The sequence below is a fragment of the Ambystoma mexicanum genome, chromosome 1q (assembly GCF_040938575.1).
Source record: "Ambystoma mexicanum isolate Mex_15411 chromosome 1q, UKY_AmexF1_1, whole genome shotgun sequence".
Lineage (NCBI taxonomy): Eukaryota > Metazoa > Chordata > Amphibia > Caudata > Ambystomatidae > Ambystoma > Ambystoma mexicanum.
In genome coordinates, this window is record NC_090922.1 from 13,686,543 (window position 1) to 13,704,410 (window position 17,868).

General features: G+C 47.4%; 1 protein-coding gene across 3 annotated transcripts in view; it reads left to right on the forward strand.

Moving 5' to 3' along the window:
- The window catches only part of KIRREL1 (kirre like nephrin family adhesion molecule 1), a 2,247,154-nt gene that overhangs the window by 1,577,989 nt on the left and 651,297 nt on the right, over nucleotides 1–17,868 (forward strand). For all 3 annotated transcript variants that reach the window (XM_069635419.1, XM_069635420.1, XM_069635421.1), the window contains one exon: nucleotides 11,722–11,822. In XM_069635419.1, coding sequence (XP_069491520.1) covers nucleotides 11,722–11,822 — 101 coding nt within the window. The remainder of the gene's footprint in view (nucleotides 1–11,721; nucleotides 11,823–17,868) is intronic.

Below are 17,868 nucleotides of genomic sequence, written 5' to 3' on the forward strand. Positions count from 1 at the left end.
TTTGCAGGCTTCGGATGAGACCCTTACAGGAGTTCCTCGACGCCCGCTGGATCCAGTCGACGGGCAGCTTCAAGGACAGGATCCCTCTCAACGAGACGTTCCGTAAGGCGATCCGGTGGTGGAGTACCCGCGTCCATCTGTCGGCGGGCACAGACTTTCAGACCCCAGCTCACCAGGTGACGGTGACGACTGACGCCTCCCTGGAAGGTTGGGGAGCACACTCTGGAGATCTTCACGCGAGAGGCCTTTGGCTCCCGGAGGAGAAGTCTCTCCACATCAACATCTTGGAGCTCTGCGCGGTGTTCTGGGCCCTCGGGTCCTTTCTTCCGTCCCTCAAGGGCAAGGTGGTGAGGATCTTCACCGACAACACCACCATGATGTTCTACATCCGGAAGCAGGGTGGAACCAGGTCCCCGGCCCTATCCAAGGAAGCCCAGGATCTGTGGCATTGGGCCATCGCCCAAGGGATTTTTCTGGTGCCTCTTCATCTGGCAGGAATAAAAAACACGATTGCCGACTCACTCAGCAGGGAGCTGCGCTTGTGCCACGAGTGGGAACTACGCCAGGATCAAGTGGATCGACTCTTCCGACGATGGGGCGAACCCCAAATCGATCTCTTCGCGACGGCGACGAATTCCAAGTGCCGGAGGTTCGCCAGCAGGTTCCCCCAGCCGAGGAGCATGGGCGATGCTTTCTCGTTCCCCTGGGACGGCCTATTTCTTTATGCGTTCCCTCCGCTGCTGCTCCGGCTCATCAACCAGCTCAAGAGGTCACGGTGCACGATGATCCTCGTCGCACCGGCGTGGCCGAGGCAGATCTGCTTCCCGGACCTTCTGGACTTGTCAACGTCCCCACCAGTCAAGCTGCCGACGGACGCAGACCTTCTCTCCAGAGAAGGAGGCGCCATTCTTCACCACAACCCGGAGTCGCTGAACTTGCAGGCCTGGCTCCTGCAGCACTAGAGTTTGGAGGGTACGACATCCCGGTTGACTGCAGAGAGATTCTTACAAAGGCCAGGGCGTCCTCAACTCTCAAGTGCTACGACACAAATGGAAGAGGTTCTCTGTCTGGTGGCGTGCACAGAAGATTAACCCTCTGCGGATTACGGCCCCTCAAGTACTGCCGTACCTACTGTCGCTGGCCAAAGCTGGACTGGCTCACGCCTCCATCAAAATACATCTGGCTGCAATCTCCCGATATACCAGGACGACGGGACGGGCGTCCTTGTGGTCTCATCGCCTGGTGAAAGAATTCATGAAGTGACTATTCCGATCATTCCCGTCGGTGAAGGCTCTTGCCACGGCGTGGGAGCTTAAGGTGGTGCTGACCAAGCTCATGGGGGCCCCATTCGAGCCTATGCATTCGGTGCCTTTGAAGTTCCTGTCATGGAAGACAGCTTTCCTCGTGGCCATCACCTCCGCACGACGAGTGGGAGAAATCCAGGCCCTATCTTACAAGCCTCCATACTTGACTTTTCATGACACGAGGGTGGTGCTGAGGACACACCCATCCTTTATGCCCAAGGTGCCGTCGGACTTCCACCTCAACGAGCCCTTGGTGTTGCCAGATTTTCCCGTCGCCGGCTGAGAGGAGTTTGCACTCGCTGGATGTAGCTAGAGTGCTGAAGTTCTACGTGGACCGCACAAAGAGTTTTCGGGAAGACGTCACAACTGTTTGTGAACTTTGGGACTGTGAATCAAGGGAAGGCTCTCTCTTAGACTTCCATTTCCAGATGGCTCTCCGGCTGCATCATGCACTGCCACCGGTTGGCAAACCGACAGCTGCCCGGCCGTCCGAGAGCCCATTCGACCAGAGCGATCGCTGCTACCACGGCGTTCCTGTCTGGTGTGCCCCTGCTGGACATCTGCAGGGCTGCGACGTGGAGGTCGATGCACGCCTTCACAAGATTCTACTGCGTTGATCGGGACTCCAGGGAGGAGTCCAGGGTCGGCCAAGCAGTGCTGCGCAACCTGTTTGCCTAAGGTGAACCTGGTGAGGAGGTAAGAGTTGCTTAATGTTGAGTTGTTGTATTGCTTAATGTTGAGCCTGTTGCCACCTCCCGTGGTTGTGCATGTGTGTACTGCTATGTATTCTCTTATTCATGAGCATGCGAATCCATGCCAGACCCCATGCTGGAGAAGGAACAAGTTACTTACTTGTAACTGTTGTTCTCCAGCATGGGTCTGGCATGCATTCACATGCGAACCCTCCCGCCTACCCCTCTGCGGCTCTTCACTTGGTCATACTGCCACTTTACGTGCTACCAAATCTGAGGATGGCTGCCGGAGTCGGAGCTTAGGGAGAGGGCAGTCATTGGCTGGGGGCAGTATGACCCAGAGACCAGTAATTGGTTACTACTAAGAAAGACAGATCAGAAACGAAACTGATACTGATTTTTTTCTATACCGAGGATTCCCGGCCTGACGACGGGGAATATTCATGAGCATGTGAATCCATGCTAGACCCATGCTGGAGAACAACAGTTATAGGTAAGTAACTTGTTCCTCATTTCATATCCTACATATCACATATCACATGTAAATTACACTTATTACATTCAAAACAATATTCTATATCAGTCCATTAATGTATATAAGTCCATAAACTCATCCTTAAAATCCTCAAATTGGTTAAAACTACTTATTCAATGACCTAAAGCATTTCATATAATGAAACTACTACCACCTTTGCCTACCACTACTTACACACCAGTAACACAATGCATTTCGTTCCATTTAAAAACATAGTGCACTCACATTTCATCAATAACTATTGTAGTAGTTTATAAAACCTTAAATATACCTAAAAGTCCAAAGGTGCCTTAAAAGTCCAAATATGCCTCAAAAGTCCAAGGATGACTTGCACCTTTCACCCTGAAAATCCTCAAATAGGTTAGAACTATATATCCACAAAACACAACATTACCCAACATAATGCAGCATGTAATCTAATTCCATCTTACAGCATTCTCTCTGCACCTTCCCAGCCAGGCACACAATACAATGATGCATCCTAAATACTTAATAACATGTTTAAACATTAATAGAGTATTCATCCACAATGTTCCTAACATATTCACAAACAAGCCAAACTTTCATTAGCTGCAACACACTTAATATGCGTCACTCTTTTACTGGCAAAATGCATCAGATAACCGAATTTCACTGCTCCTTAAACAGCATATAACTTGCACAATGGCCATAAGTTGCTCGGCGCCGTGACAGAACAGATCCATTTAAAAATGTCTAAACCAGTTCCATGGAAACAACATATCCGTGAAATTCAAGTTGTTCATGGGTACCTGGAAGGTGACTTCACATGACTTCACATATTTCACTCATCCTCTTTTCCAAACGCAGCCCTTTTAATGTTTATGCAGCTCCTAATATCCGGAATATGTTTAAAGTCAAAAACGCGTCTTTTCATTGCTGCACAGGAAGACCTAAAACAGCCGACGTAACCACATTGACTCCACGCTCTTCAAATGGAGCCTGCATCAAAAACTTGACTTCCTCTTTTCTGATACTTCCGCATTCATCATTGCATTGAGGTCACGTTCGCATGGCCTTTCCACTCATGTTTTCTCCTTTATTCATACGGAGAAGCAACACTGTGTTGGGAACGCTCAGACAATAGCGTTTGGAGTTCCTCCCAACACTCATCACATTCGAACACGTCAATATTTTAAAACAGCGTCCAAAGGATCCAGATCAGGTGCACACGACCATAACCAACGGTCTAAACAGCGCTCCAGCGCTTCCATGCATGGGGCCTCATTACGACCCTTGCGGAAATGGAAAAATGATGGCGGAAATGCAATACCGCCATCGAACACCGCTCGTTGCGATCATGACCCGTCACCGTAAAGTACGATGCCATTAGCGACACCGCAGTGAACGGCAACGCTAACTGCACCAAGTACGCGCACGCGCGCCTTGCAAAACCGGAATCACCGCCATGGCGCAACGGTACGCGAATTCTGACCCTAGCGGACATGTACTGAACGCCATCAAGCACGTCGTAAAGTACCATTCCGCCATGGCGAGAAATACGGCAACGCGAACCAACCGTAAATGGCCCACTGAGTGCCTGTACTCCACTCCCTGGCCTCATTGCACAACTCCTGGCAGGCGCAATGTACTCACACCATGCAACCAGTGAAATCCACAATTCACCCATGCATGCCAACGTAGAAAAGCATGCAGGGGCTCAAAGCGCCCCGTGAGTGGGCATCCATGTACGGCATGTCACCATAGCCGTACTGACGCAGCACAGGCATGTGAAGGTACAACACATCAAAATGAAAATCAAGAACACATGACACAAAACAACAGTAGTCCCCCATCGCTTGCCACCAGCGCAAGGCAACATCCACAACAGCATCCTGAGGGGGATTGCACCAGCCCTGTACTCATGCCAGTAAACAAACCACCCATCAGCAGAAGCATGTACCACACAAGTCGGCAGAGTGACTGAGCAGCCAGGCTCATCCCAAGAGGGGCCGATGGGAGCTGCAGGGCACAGATGGCATCAATACAGAAGCTATTCCAATGGACATGACCCCAGTCCCCCTCCAACAAACGCACGCAAACACAGTCACCTGTGACCAGCCACATTCTGAACAACCCATCATTCCACCAATCGACCTGGCTGACAGGCACCAGTCGGCCAAAAGCCAATCCCCCGCCCCTGAACAGCACATCATGTAAACAGTCACAATGGCAGCCTCTATCCGTGACCATACTGTGCTACGTAGGCAAACGCGGCCAGTACTGTACCACACAACTCAACTCAGAAGGCGGAACACAAAGCAGATCATCACGCAATACATACCGCCACAAAGCGAAAATCGCCACATCACCTGCAAAGAACAACGCAACACGACAAATATCGGAATACAATTTAAATGCACATCCAAATGACAAAGGCCCCACATCAATTTGCAAAATACCACCAAAACAACCATCATCACCGAGGGCTGCATCTGCAATAATTGACCGGCTTCCACTTGTGTGACGCCCTGTACCATCATGGCACACAGGGCTTACATCAACGTTCCAAAAGGCAACATGGAAGCGGCAAGAACCGCAGGTCCGTCCCATGAGGCAGGCACTAGTCGAGCTGAAAGGCCGAAATGTTGCACCTAGCCACCAGTACAGCGTAAGGGCATGTGGCCCATTGGCGATCGTCCCATATGATCGAAATGGTGCTCCACTGATTCACCCGAAGCTGCAGGAGTCGAGAGTAAAAACCATCTGGAGGAGTGGCGTAGAGATGGCATCTGCAATAGGGCAGGAGATACCTGTCACCCAAAAGAAACACAAATCAACCGATTGCATTACGGGACTCATGATGCATTACAATCTTCATTCAACACACCAAATCCACACCCATATGCATGCTAGCCCACTCCAAAGGAATATACACACCCCTAATTCAGTATCGAATCACAACGAAACCAATCGAGCTAAATACACCATTGGCAACGTCGGTTACTGTGCATGCGTCCGTCAAGATAGAACCCATGACATGGGATTAGTAACGTGCCTAGACACAAGTGTATGAAGGCGCGTCGAGACAGGGAGGATCCGACAAGGGCAGATAGACGTATGTCCCACTATGGCAGCCTTGCATCACATAACGCAGGGGAAGGGGAGTGAACCAAAATACCCATGTACATGGCAGACCCTAAACGGATTCATCAGTCCATGCATCCACACATCATTCCCTCATCCCGCAATGAAAACGCATGAATATTCACTCACATAATATGTGAAACTTCCATCGCGTCTGTGCGTAATGCAGTCCGCAAAAACCACTGTGCCCCTGGCCGGATCTGTAGTGTTGTGAAGCAAGATGGATTTGGGAACGTCCTGCCTCATCGTCCACTACGCTATTGCGCATCCCATTCAATTCATATCATTCATTGCCTGCTCGTTATGGGCCATGTCCCAAGGACATTCTACAATAGAACGTTACATTTCCAGCCAGACCTGTGGGCGTATCCTCGCCGCTACTTCAAAACCCAAAATGCTGGCCTTCGAATTCCTCACTTGCAACATTACGTCGAAAAGGCTTCTGTGAACGCTTGCATTCACAATTACATCAATGTAGTGCGGCTGTGTGTCATGATGCTAACTGGCTGCAATCACAAATGGCACGCCACGCCCGTCGGTGAAGTACGTTACTGTGCTGCATGAGGGTCGGCCATCGATCGAGCCCTACATACCACTGACTCTTCACAGGTATGTAAGCTGCTGCAATCATAGCATGTGTAACAATGGGAGCATAGCATGAAGATCAGTCAAAGTACATCACACTGCCATCGGGATTAGATACATGATTCAAATCCCAAGATGCCATGCGGCCAAATGCAGCCTTACGTGCGGGCCGTGCTCGACCAGAAGGGATTGCATCTGCCACAGATTCATTCAATCAGCACAGGTGGAGGCCATACAGGCCGACAGCACATATATTGCAGACCCAAACCCCTCCCACAACCACTCCCACTCCAAAATGCTACCGGCAGGACTAGCGATGTTGGGCCTGGGGTACCAGATAGCACTGCAAGTGCTACAACTACAAGAAGACGACGAACAACAACAGGTACAACAACCGGGCGCACAGGGGAGACGGAGGAGAAGGAGGAGGAGGAGGGCAAGGCAGGGTCAGCAAGGCCCACAAGCACTGCCACTACCACCACGCAGGCGGCCCGCAATCCCACGCCTCCGAGCCGATCCGTTCAACCTCACTGCTGAGCAGATCCACACCCTCTACCGTTTGGACCGGGACACCATAATCGCCATTGTGGACATGACACATGCTGACCTCGTGAGCATGATAGATAGCCCAACCGCCATCCCACCCCTACTGAAGGTGGTGTCTGCACTCCACTTCCTGGCCACAGGCACCTACCAGCACACAGTGGGACAGTTGCATGGCATTTCACAGCCACTGTTCTCACGGACACTCTTCCAAGTGCACGATGCCCTCCTGAAGCACGCCGACGACCACATCACACTACCACGCACGTACCAGGAGATTACCAACGCTAAAGTGGGATTCCATGCACTTGGCGGCATCCCGGGTTGCATTGGTGCCATCGACTGCACCCATGTTGAATTGGTTGTCCCACATGCCATGGAGGTCCAGTACCGCAACCGGAAACAATTTCATTCAATCAATGTGCAAATGGTGTGTGACTCCAACAAGATATTTACGCATTGTTGTGCCAGATTTCCAGGATCTACCCATGATTCTATGGTCCTGAGGAACACAAGAATACCACGCTACATGGAGCGACACGCAGGGCACAGATCCTGGCTACTCGGTGAGTCTCATTCCATGCATGACATCGTGGCCCATTTGATGCGTCAATGACCTTGCAGGGGGGGGGGGGGCTACTTAGCACTATCATTCCACTGACACCCTTTATTCGTCTCATACAGGTGATGCCGGGTATCCACTGAAGAGATGGCTCCTTACACCAATCCGGAACCCACAGAACGAGCATGAGGAGGACTACAACCATGCCCACTCACGTACCCGTGTGGTCATTGAACAGGCATTCGGCCTACTGAAGGCTCGTTTCCGCAGCCTCAGCAGGTCTGGCGGGGCACTCATATACAGCCATGAGAAGGTTTCTAAGATGGTCATGGCATGTGTCATGCTGCACAACATGTGCATACGTAGGAATGTGCCCATGCCCCCTGACGCTGTACTGCATGCACCTGAAGATGATGATGATGATGAGGGTGGGGATGTGGAGGCACCTCAAGGAGTCCATGAGGCACAGGATGCACGTGCAATCCGACAGAGCATCATAGATGCATGCTTCTAGCAACCACGCATGGTGCCTATTACACGGAAAGGGGACCTGTGGCACTGTGTGTGTGTAGTACAGGCACATTGTGGACTGTACGCCTATGAAGGCCTCGTACGCAAATATCAATGTCCACACATGTCATTGGATGATAATGAGGTGCTGTATTGTTAATGTGATTTGATTTATACACCCTATGGACCCGCCACCCAGTGAAGCCCAACACACCCCCTCCACCCTACTACCTCCCCCCCCAACACCAGTGTCCAAATATGCATGCTGTCCGTGGGTAGACGCTATTGCAAGCCCCCTCTACGGGTATCAGGGGCACCCCTGCCCGTGGAGCGCAGGTTCCTGCCAGATCTGCATTGGGGGCTGCCCTGGACGGAACTTGCCACGGATGAGGTCTCTGCCTGCTCGCGTCCATGCATGTCTCTGAGGGTTTGTGAGAGCTCCGAGAGCACACGGCGCACAGCAGCAAGTTCAGCACAAACGTCTTTGGACGTCGCATGCAGTTCCCCCCTCAGGCTCTCGGTGCTTTTCTCCATTTGTGCTCTCAGGCTCTCGGTGCTTCTCTCCATTTCTCCCCTGAGGCTCTCACTACTTTTCTCTATTTGTGCCCTGAGTGTCTCGGTGGATGTTTCCATGGCTGCCCTGGAACCCCCGCATTCATTTGCATGGTCCTTGAGTAGCGTGGACGCTTCCTGCTGTTGCTCGATCAGCAGGTCGAGGGACTGTTGCCTCTGCTGGGCCATGGACATTTGCGGTGGTGTGACAGGGGGGCTGCTCAACACATGTTGCCTTGGCACAGGACTTGTGGGGGTTGGCCAGTCGTCGTCTTCAGGGTGCCCCTGCGTGGTTTCGTCATGGTGTAGGGGATGGAACATGCAGGGGGATTGGGAAAGGTCATGGATGGTACCTACGTCGCCAGCACTGTTTTCCGTGTCGGAGCATGCTGGCATGACAGCTGTGTCACCTATGGTGCTGCTACCACCAGAGGCAGTGCCATCAGATACGTTCTTTGGGGGGACCTGTGGTGCTGGGGTTGTGGACTTGCTGGCTGCTGGGGTGCCTGTTGCAGTCCCCTCCAGTGTGCTGCCACTTGATTCCTGCTGCTGCCGTGTCTTGATCCTTGCACCTGAGGTGGAGGCTCTTGGGACGTTGGTCCTGGCCCTCTTTGCAGGCGTGCTGGTAGGGGTGTCCTGCAGCTCGTCGTTGGTATCGGACCCTGTGGTGGAGTAAAGAGGGGCGAGCGTTAGTTATGGGTCTGTCGGATTTGGAATGGCAACGTATCAAATGCATTGGGGTGGTACATGAGGCTGATTTGGGACTGGGCCTTGGAGGTGGTCTCATTTTCGTGTGGATTGAGGATGCATTCATTTGGCTGCCTGCAGTTAGGGGGTGCATGCTGCACATGTAGGGGTTGTTTATGGCTTCTTGATTGATTTGTTTGTTCATTCTGACTTTTAGAGGGCGCTGTCAGGGCTAAGTATGTATTGCACTATGGGGTCACATGGTACTGCACATGTTCGTGGTTTGTGGATTTCGCATTGTTTCTCTTGGCCAACCTACCTGATTCTCCGGATGTCGGCACTCCTTTCTCCATCCCTCCGACTCCCTCTATGCTCTCCATTCCTATGGTGGAGGCGCAGATATCCTCCCAGGGGGTCAACTTGATGGGCGACTCTGAACCCCCCCCCGGTAGCTGTGGCGATGTTCCTGTTCGCAGAAAGTATGCTGCGTACGCGGATCCGCAGGTCGTCCCACCGCTTGCGACATTGCTGTGGCGTGCGGGGTGTTGTCCCCACCGCACTTACGCGCTGTGCCACCAGGGCCCATATGGCCTTCTTGTTGGCAAGGGCCGTCCTGGTCATTTGACTGGAGAAGACGACGGCGGAATTTTCCTGTAGGGTCTCGGTGAGCACGGTCAGTTCCTCTCGGGAGAAGTGTACCTGCCGCTTGCGGTCACACGCTTTCTTGGCTACCTTTCCCATATTTATTTTTTTAACTGGGGTTGCTAACGGGTTGGGATGTGTGTCAGGGTCGGATTTTTTATGGTTGTGTTGGGATTCGGATTTTATAGTTGTGCGGCGTGCTGTTTCCCGTTCCGGCCACATGCTTTTACTTCCGTTTCCGTATATTTCCGGTGGCCGTAATTTGCGGTGCACGCTCGTTACGGTGACCGCTCATTACGGTGACCGCTAAGATGGGTGGCGGTATTGCACCTGGTGCAGCGTACGGCGGCGGTAAGGGCCGTTTTGGGGTCATTTCCGCCATCGCAGCCTTTCGGATTCCGCCATGGCGTAATGCTCGTGCCCGATGGGTCGTGATTGGCCGCACTTTGCTCCTTCGTGCAATGGCGGAAACGCTATTTACGCTGTGGCGGTCCGGTCAGTCACTTTCCGCCAGGGTCGTAATGAGGGCCATGGTCAGTCATTCGTGCTAATACATGACTGTAAAAAGAAATGTCATTTACATTCCTCCATAGACGATATGATGCTCCACACAGCCGCTTCACCAGGCTGGCATTATTTCCTAATTTAGCATTATTTTACAGAGCATTATAAACTATTACTCTGTGCCCAAATTGCAGGCTGCTCACAGGAAACTTGACAAGTTTTATTGGCTGCCACGTTTCTTCTGACATCTCAGTTTATCACCAACTGTCAGACAAAACACAATTCACACCTAAGTTGCCTCCTTATTGCACATAGTCTTCAATGAAAAAATCTTCACAATTAAGAGTTTCTTCTTTTTTTTTTAATATGCCCATAGTTCAAGCCTTATTACTTCCTCTAGCAGACTGCCCTCCTCAGCAAGCTCACACATCATTACAGTACCTTTTTTCCTTTATGAAAAGGGCATTTTCAGCTCTCACTTTTCTGGCTGCCTGCAAGGGAGAATGTGTCTTCCCATCCCCAACAGGACTTATGCCACATCGAATTCAGGGCATCAGGGCATCTCCTCCACTACTGGCTCTTACCAGCTTCACTTCAGTGGGCACTTTTCATCATTTCTGCTTCACCACAGGGCGCCATCAGATCACTGGACTGCCAACTGCCATCACTTCACTGGTCCTCTTCTTAAAAAAACATCACCTCGTCGCCATTGTAGCATTTAGGGGTTCTTTATATATGTAGGGACCAGGCTGGAGGCAGATAAATGTATAAAAGGAAGTTAGCTTTATTTGTTACAGGGAAGTTATGGAAAGAGGGAAGGAGCACACGGTAGAAACATCTTTATCCATCTCTCTCCCATCCTGTGTGTCCTAACCGTCTCCACTAGAACCTTGATGTAGAGCAGGTTCCAGTCACCAGGCAACATTCCAATGCTTGCATCTGTGCACCAACACAAGCAGCATGCTACAGTATAGGTTTCATTATTTGGCTTTTGACCTCAGTGTGGACTATTCCATTGTTTTCACGTTTGTACTCAGTTGGTGTATCATTTTATCAGGGAAACAGACTTGCAAAAATAAATATATTAAACCTACCCTTTTCCCCTTCATATTAAATTGACAGTACTTTGGATTCAATAGCTGATAATCTGTGTGCACTGATTAGACAGGTTTTTGAAACTTTCTTTGATTGGACATGGCCATCATACTGGTGATATTGTTACATAATGCTAAGATCTGATGCAGTTGCTTGTGAGTTTTTGTGATTGTACATTCTCACAGCACTTTCTTTTATTCTTCTACCATAGTTAAATTGTACCAATTTCAAAAAGGTGACTAAAACCTATATAACACATATTTGTAATGCATATTGGATAAAGTATGCTCAGAGCGACATTAAGAATATGTTGCATTGAAATGACATCATGTCGTTCACTGCCTGATCTGGGTTTATGTCAACGTACTTTTGTCTAAATTCTGGTGGTTACCGTGTCTCTTTTAGGCCCCCCAATAATTTCGAGTGAACCGATTCAGTACGCTCAGAGGGGTGATCGTGGAAAAGTAAAGTGCTTCATTGGCAGCACCCCTCCTCCAGATCGCATAGTAAGTAGAATTTATATTCTCCTCTTTTGTGGCTCTCTCCACCTCTCCTTCCTCTTATGTGGCTAGTGTTTTTTTCAGTGTTTTTCTTCGTCTAGCCATATTTCAGTAATCATATACCCTCTGGGTATGTCTCTCTCTCTCTCTCTCTCTCTCTCTATCTCTCTCTCTCTCTCTCTCTCTCTATTTCAGTGTTCTGTCACTCTTCCTCTCTGCCAACATTTTATTTGGCCATTTACATTGTACGTGTCTTCCCGTTTTTGTCAGTGTATCTACTCTTTCCATTCATGAATATGTCTGTAGTCCAGCAGTCTATCTTCCCCTTTTATTCTGTATCTTATTCACTCAAATTTCACTTCCTTCTTGGTCTATGGGGTGTCTCACTTCCATTGAGCTATGTTTCCCTGCTCACCCCCTCTCATCTTCACACAGACTTGCACAACTTTTCTAATGTCATATATTTATAAAAGAATGACAATGTAAGCCAAACCCGTACTCTTTTCGTTAAAGATTGGATCAGAATGTATGCAAGGGAAAAAACTGTGTGTGGTTTATGTTATGTTGACTTATACCGCGGACCGCTACCACCACAAACGCGGTCTCCAGGCGCTCAATCACACCACAGATGCGGTCTAAATGCTCTTGTTTATTATTATATAAAAACAATCTATTGGGTAGGTGAAAGGTTTGAAAGGAGAGTTTCCAGTGAAAAGGCATGGTTACTGGACATGCACATTTAGAAGGAGGTAATTACTCTGATGGCAAATAAAGTCAAAAGGAAACAGAGCTCTGACTATATCTATATAAGGTGAATTCTATATTGTTGTCAAATATGAGAGATTCCGACATGATCTAGAATATGTAGGCTACCTTCTACTTTCGGATATGTACTTAGACCGTGTATCCTTGAGAAGGATCTATTGAAGGACTCTGGTTGGTGTTTTCAAGCATTTATCCTAGGGCTGGCAAAGAGCCAATCGGGAGGCGCTGTGGCACTAAGGCTGGACGCGGGAGCCAATCGCGTGGAGCTAGGTGTGATGTCCAATGGAGTGGAAAGAAGCATGGCCGCACAGGATGATGGGCAATGTAGTCCCTATGGGCCAAATCATGTTAGCGCAGCGCTGTGTGCTCCAAGCTGTGGGGTGGGTCAACGTGTACCCGTCCGCTTTGGGCAGCATGAGTGATCAAGAAGTCTCCACGGGGTCAAGGGGATGTGGCGCCCCTCTCGTGTTGTTATTTACAATAGAAGACATATTGAGACCTTTATCAAAAACAAAATGAGACAGAATCCACCCGGTCTATACAGCTCTGGTGCACTTAATAGTGGGACCTGCTTAGTACTTAGTCAATCAATACCCAAGATCCTTACAGTTCTGTTTAAATCCACAGATTCAACGGACAGCACCGCCACAGGTGCCTCTCCTGACGAGACAGGCGTTAATTTAGTCTCTTTTTGGCCGAAACACACCCCGTGTCGATCCCTGTGACACAACTATACCATCCCCCCTCGTGTATGTTATATGTAAATATTGTTGTGTGCACCATGTGTAAACTATGCCTTGGACCTATGCAAGTCTCAGGCTCATGTTTCCCTGCTTTATAGGGTTGTTATACCCCCTCCATCTGTGGGAAATGTGCATCCGAATGAAGTTTTGACCTCAATAATCCTGACGTCGACACCTATCTGTGTTACCACTATCCATAACCAAACTTGTCCGTTTATATTTCACTTATCTTTCGTGCTTATCGAAAGAACTGTAAAATAAATTGTCTAGTCACCCGTAACTTTCTGTGTTGATGCAAAATAAATACACACACACAGACGTTCTCTGTTTTCTGTCGGATCTCTTCATCCTGATTTTTTTAATACAATTCATACATTTGTGGTTTTAAGATGAACAGAGAGGATGCCAGGTTTTGCATCCTTAAATGTATTTACATTCCCTGCCTAACTCGTGATCACGCTACAAGGGACACTGTCTACACTGCCTGGATCCGACCTTAGCCAGGGGCCGGGAGTCACCCTCCACTGTACTTGTAGTCTGTAGTTATCATTAGAATTCATATTTCCCATTGTGACTCAAGCCTATAAAACTGCAGCCCCAAAAGGATCTTAGTAAAATATCCAGTATTTAATCCACAATGCTTATCATACTCATTAGAAATCTGTCTGAAGAAAGCATGTGTTTTCAATGTCTTTTTTTTGTCTCTATAATGTAGAATATTTAGGATAATATTGAAACTAAGGAATTGACTTGTTCTTTCACCTTCTTCAATAAGCCTGGTACTGATGGACCTCAGTTTAATTTGCAAGGAATAATGGTGAATTAGGTTTATTCTTTATTCCTTACTTTGAAACCAACCTGTACAGGCCTTGCAAATTATAAAAAATACCACTAGACCTGCAGGGCAAGTTCCTTAGTTTACATACTCGACGTAAGAGAAATGCACGCACTCTAATGTGACTGGTGACAAAATTTTTACCAGTGCTTTTTGTTAAATGGTGTCGCCATAAGCACACTTCATATTTGGTGCATTGCTGCCATGCATGCACAGTGAAACTTGCGTTTGCCAGTTTCTGCAAACAAAATTTGTTTGCAATAAATGCAAAATAGGTTTTTAACATCCCTATACTCACCAGCAAGGTCGAGCATCCTGCAAATGGTGCTTGCCCTTCATAAAAACTACTCGCCAATGCTAGTGGGCTAGTAGATTTTGCGAGCTCTGCAGGAAGATGCTTTGCCTAAATGGGTTGCACTCAAACATACCAATTCCTTAGCACCTTTTATTATCAGTTTTATAAATGTTTCCGTCAGTCAGGTACTGGTTCCATCATTATTAAGAGAGACCATTATTACACCATTAAACAAATACCTACCCAGACCTTTTCATCCTGCAAAACATTTCTCCCATTCCGAGCCTCCAATGGCCATCCAAGCTTTTGGAAAGAAATGGTCTGTGCCCAGTTGCAAAACAGCGTTGAGTCTTCCAAGATAATGGACAATTTACAATCGGGCTTCTGCTCTGAGCATGTAATGGAAACCCTGAAAAGGACTGTGTAGGACACATTCTTGGGATTTCTGATGAGGGGTACATATCAATGTTGGGTTTCTCAATGCAGTCTCCTTGCTCTGCCTCATGGCTGGATTCATATTCAACACTTGGATCGTTAACTTTCTTCTTGCACAGTAGATCTCGAGTTGTGAAACTGTGTGGGAGTGTACGTGAGACTGCTGTTCGGCTGGTGACTATACCTCGTGGCTACATCTCTGCTGTCCCCGTGAAGATTGAACTTGCATCTTGGAAAGGAGAGCAGAACTTTTCTATAAACTGTGCGACATGTTGAGCTCCACCCCCTTCTACAAGGCTTTAAAAACAGGATCCTGCACACGTACGTGAGACTGCTGTTCGGCTGAACAGCTGACCAGCACTCGCTGCCCCCACTGCGTTCGCTACAGAAAATCCTTTGCTTGCTTTGTTGGCTTGGCAACCTATTAATTGGTGTCTTTGCAAGCGGCGTGGGCATGGAAGGATACAATGGCAGCGTATATGTAAATGCTAACCACAGCCATTCTTTGTAACCGCAGCAACAGCTTTCTTAGCAAACCCGCAAGGCTCCGTAACCGCTGAGGATAACGCGGCAAGAGGAAAGATACGCCTACAAAAGAAAACAAAACAATCTAAATCTGCAGTTGCGGATATCAGAAACTTCTGCCATCCTAAAATAACTACCCATATTAATAGCAGGAGAACAGAGGACCTATTTCTACTTGCACCATTATTGGTAAATAAGGAGACATGGGGAATACAACAGGAAAGGCTGTAAATTATATAACGGACACTCAACTTAGAGAGGTAGCCTCTCAGAGTGGTTTACTGCCTCCACAAGGCACGATAACATAAGACACTACAGAGACAAAAACGATGCGACAACAGGACGTCATATTTTGTCATGCCCAAATAAATGGAAACAGTAGCAGCGACCAGCCGCTGTTATATTCGCAAGTGGTAAAGGGAGCTGTACCCGATTTCCCTGGTCGTGGAACACCGGTTTTTACGCCCAACGCAACCTCCCAAGCATGGCGAGAAAATGACAGAGAAAACATGATATTGCAGTCTAAAAGGTACGAAAGTGACATTGAAACACAAGGCCAGCTACCCAATCTACAAATTACCAATTTATCGAATTCTCCAATATTATATACACAATCGAGAAATAATTCCCTGGTATCGTCTGCATCCTCAGAAATGTCTTTTGTAAGACCCATCTGCGACCCTCCTTCGCTCTTAAACAAGCTCCTTTCGCTGCAACTAAGAATGCCTTGACAGCTATGAATAATAGCATCTATACTCTGACCAAAATATATGAAATTATTAATAAAAAAACAGAGGATCATACAACCATGCTAAAAACTCTACATGACAAAATGAATTGGCTTGTCAGTGAACTGATTAAGGGAACAGTACCCCATACTTTGGAACGACTGATAAGTCACACATTGGAAATTATAGACAAAGCAGCACAGCAGCACTTGTTGGCCTCATCAGTGGAACCTGCAGCGGTGTTGAGGGAAATAGATTTACCGTTAGCTGTACATATAGGGATGCAAACGGGAACGGAAGTATAAAATACATGTGTACTGAAAGTCCCAATGGAAATTGAATCAGAAATGATTTCGGACTCTCCGATGGTTGATGATCCTGAACTCCAGGAATCGATTTTCGAAGTGTTTGAAACAGTAAAAAGGAGGATTTTTTATTTTTTTTAAACAAAAAAATGCAACACAACCCTTAGGGGAAAAAAGTAAAGACCAATTTCAATAAAGAAAACATCTAACACTAGAGTTAAATATGTATAGAAGCTTTGACAACACCACGAATAGAGAGGAAAAAAACTATCTCAGCAAAACCCTACTAAAGATGCTAATAGATCACAGACAATAAACTGCGAAAAAACTATTATTCAAATAGCTGACAACTCGATAATAGAGAGAGATGAGATGACAACACTAGAAGAAGAAAATGCGAGAAGGGGAAGAAAATCAGCCAATTCAGCTGGAAGAAACCCAATTAGCTTTATTCATACGCAAATAGTAGAAACGTGAAATTATAACACCCTGAAACAAAAAAAAGTCACTCATTCTGCTGTCACAGATGGACGACAGAATCCATTCTGACCAGTGCTATATTCTAACTAGTGAAACAATGAAAAATCCTGCCTATAGAGGAAAAAAACCACACTACAACTAAGAGCCATATACTGGCAAGTAAAGCAATGCAAAACCAACAAGCGAAGCCAGACGCGATAGACCCAGGTGCAAGAAGTAGCTCAATGAAAGAACCAACGCATGATAGAAAACATGGACCACAGCGCCTAGATATATTAAAAATGACAGACTGACAAAGAAACGACCTGTTCCCAAATAGAGCAACCCTCCTGACATTTATGGCAGCCATTCCAAATTTAAAATTGATAAGACTCATCTGATATACAGGCAATAACCATTGAAAGATCTCGTAAAATGGATACTGGGTGGATAAAAATCAGTCACAGATGGTCAAGAGGGCAATTTGGGAAGAACACCAAGCATTTGAAAAGATGGGTTTCAGGCTATCAATTAGTAAAAACTATGAGGAAGAGACTCAAGGGGAACGAAAAGTAGGAAAATCCACATCGAAAAGTGATTGCACCACTTCCCAAAATAAAAGTAGAACCCGCACAAAAATTGGGGAGCCTGTTATAGTAAGCTGTGAAGGAAAAAAAGGGAAATTTAGAAGAGCAGTTTATTTTGATAAACAAAGCCCTTCTGACCAAACGACATCATGGCAGTGGCTAAAACATGCAATAAAAGAAACTACCCACAAACTAAATTAATAATGCCAATCTAACCAGACTGCAAAATGTAAAGATAGCGGTTTGAAATACTAGAGCCTTTAAGCATCTGATGAACATGGACTCTAATCGCCATCTAGCAAGCTATGATATAATTATACTCCAGGAAACCTGGATAACTTCCTAACCCATTTGGCCGAATTATCACTTTATAGC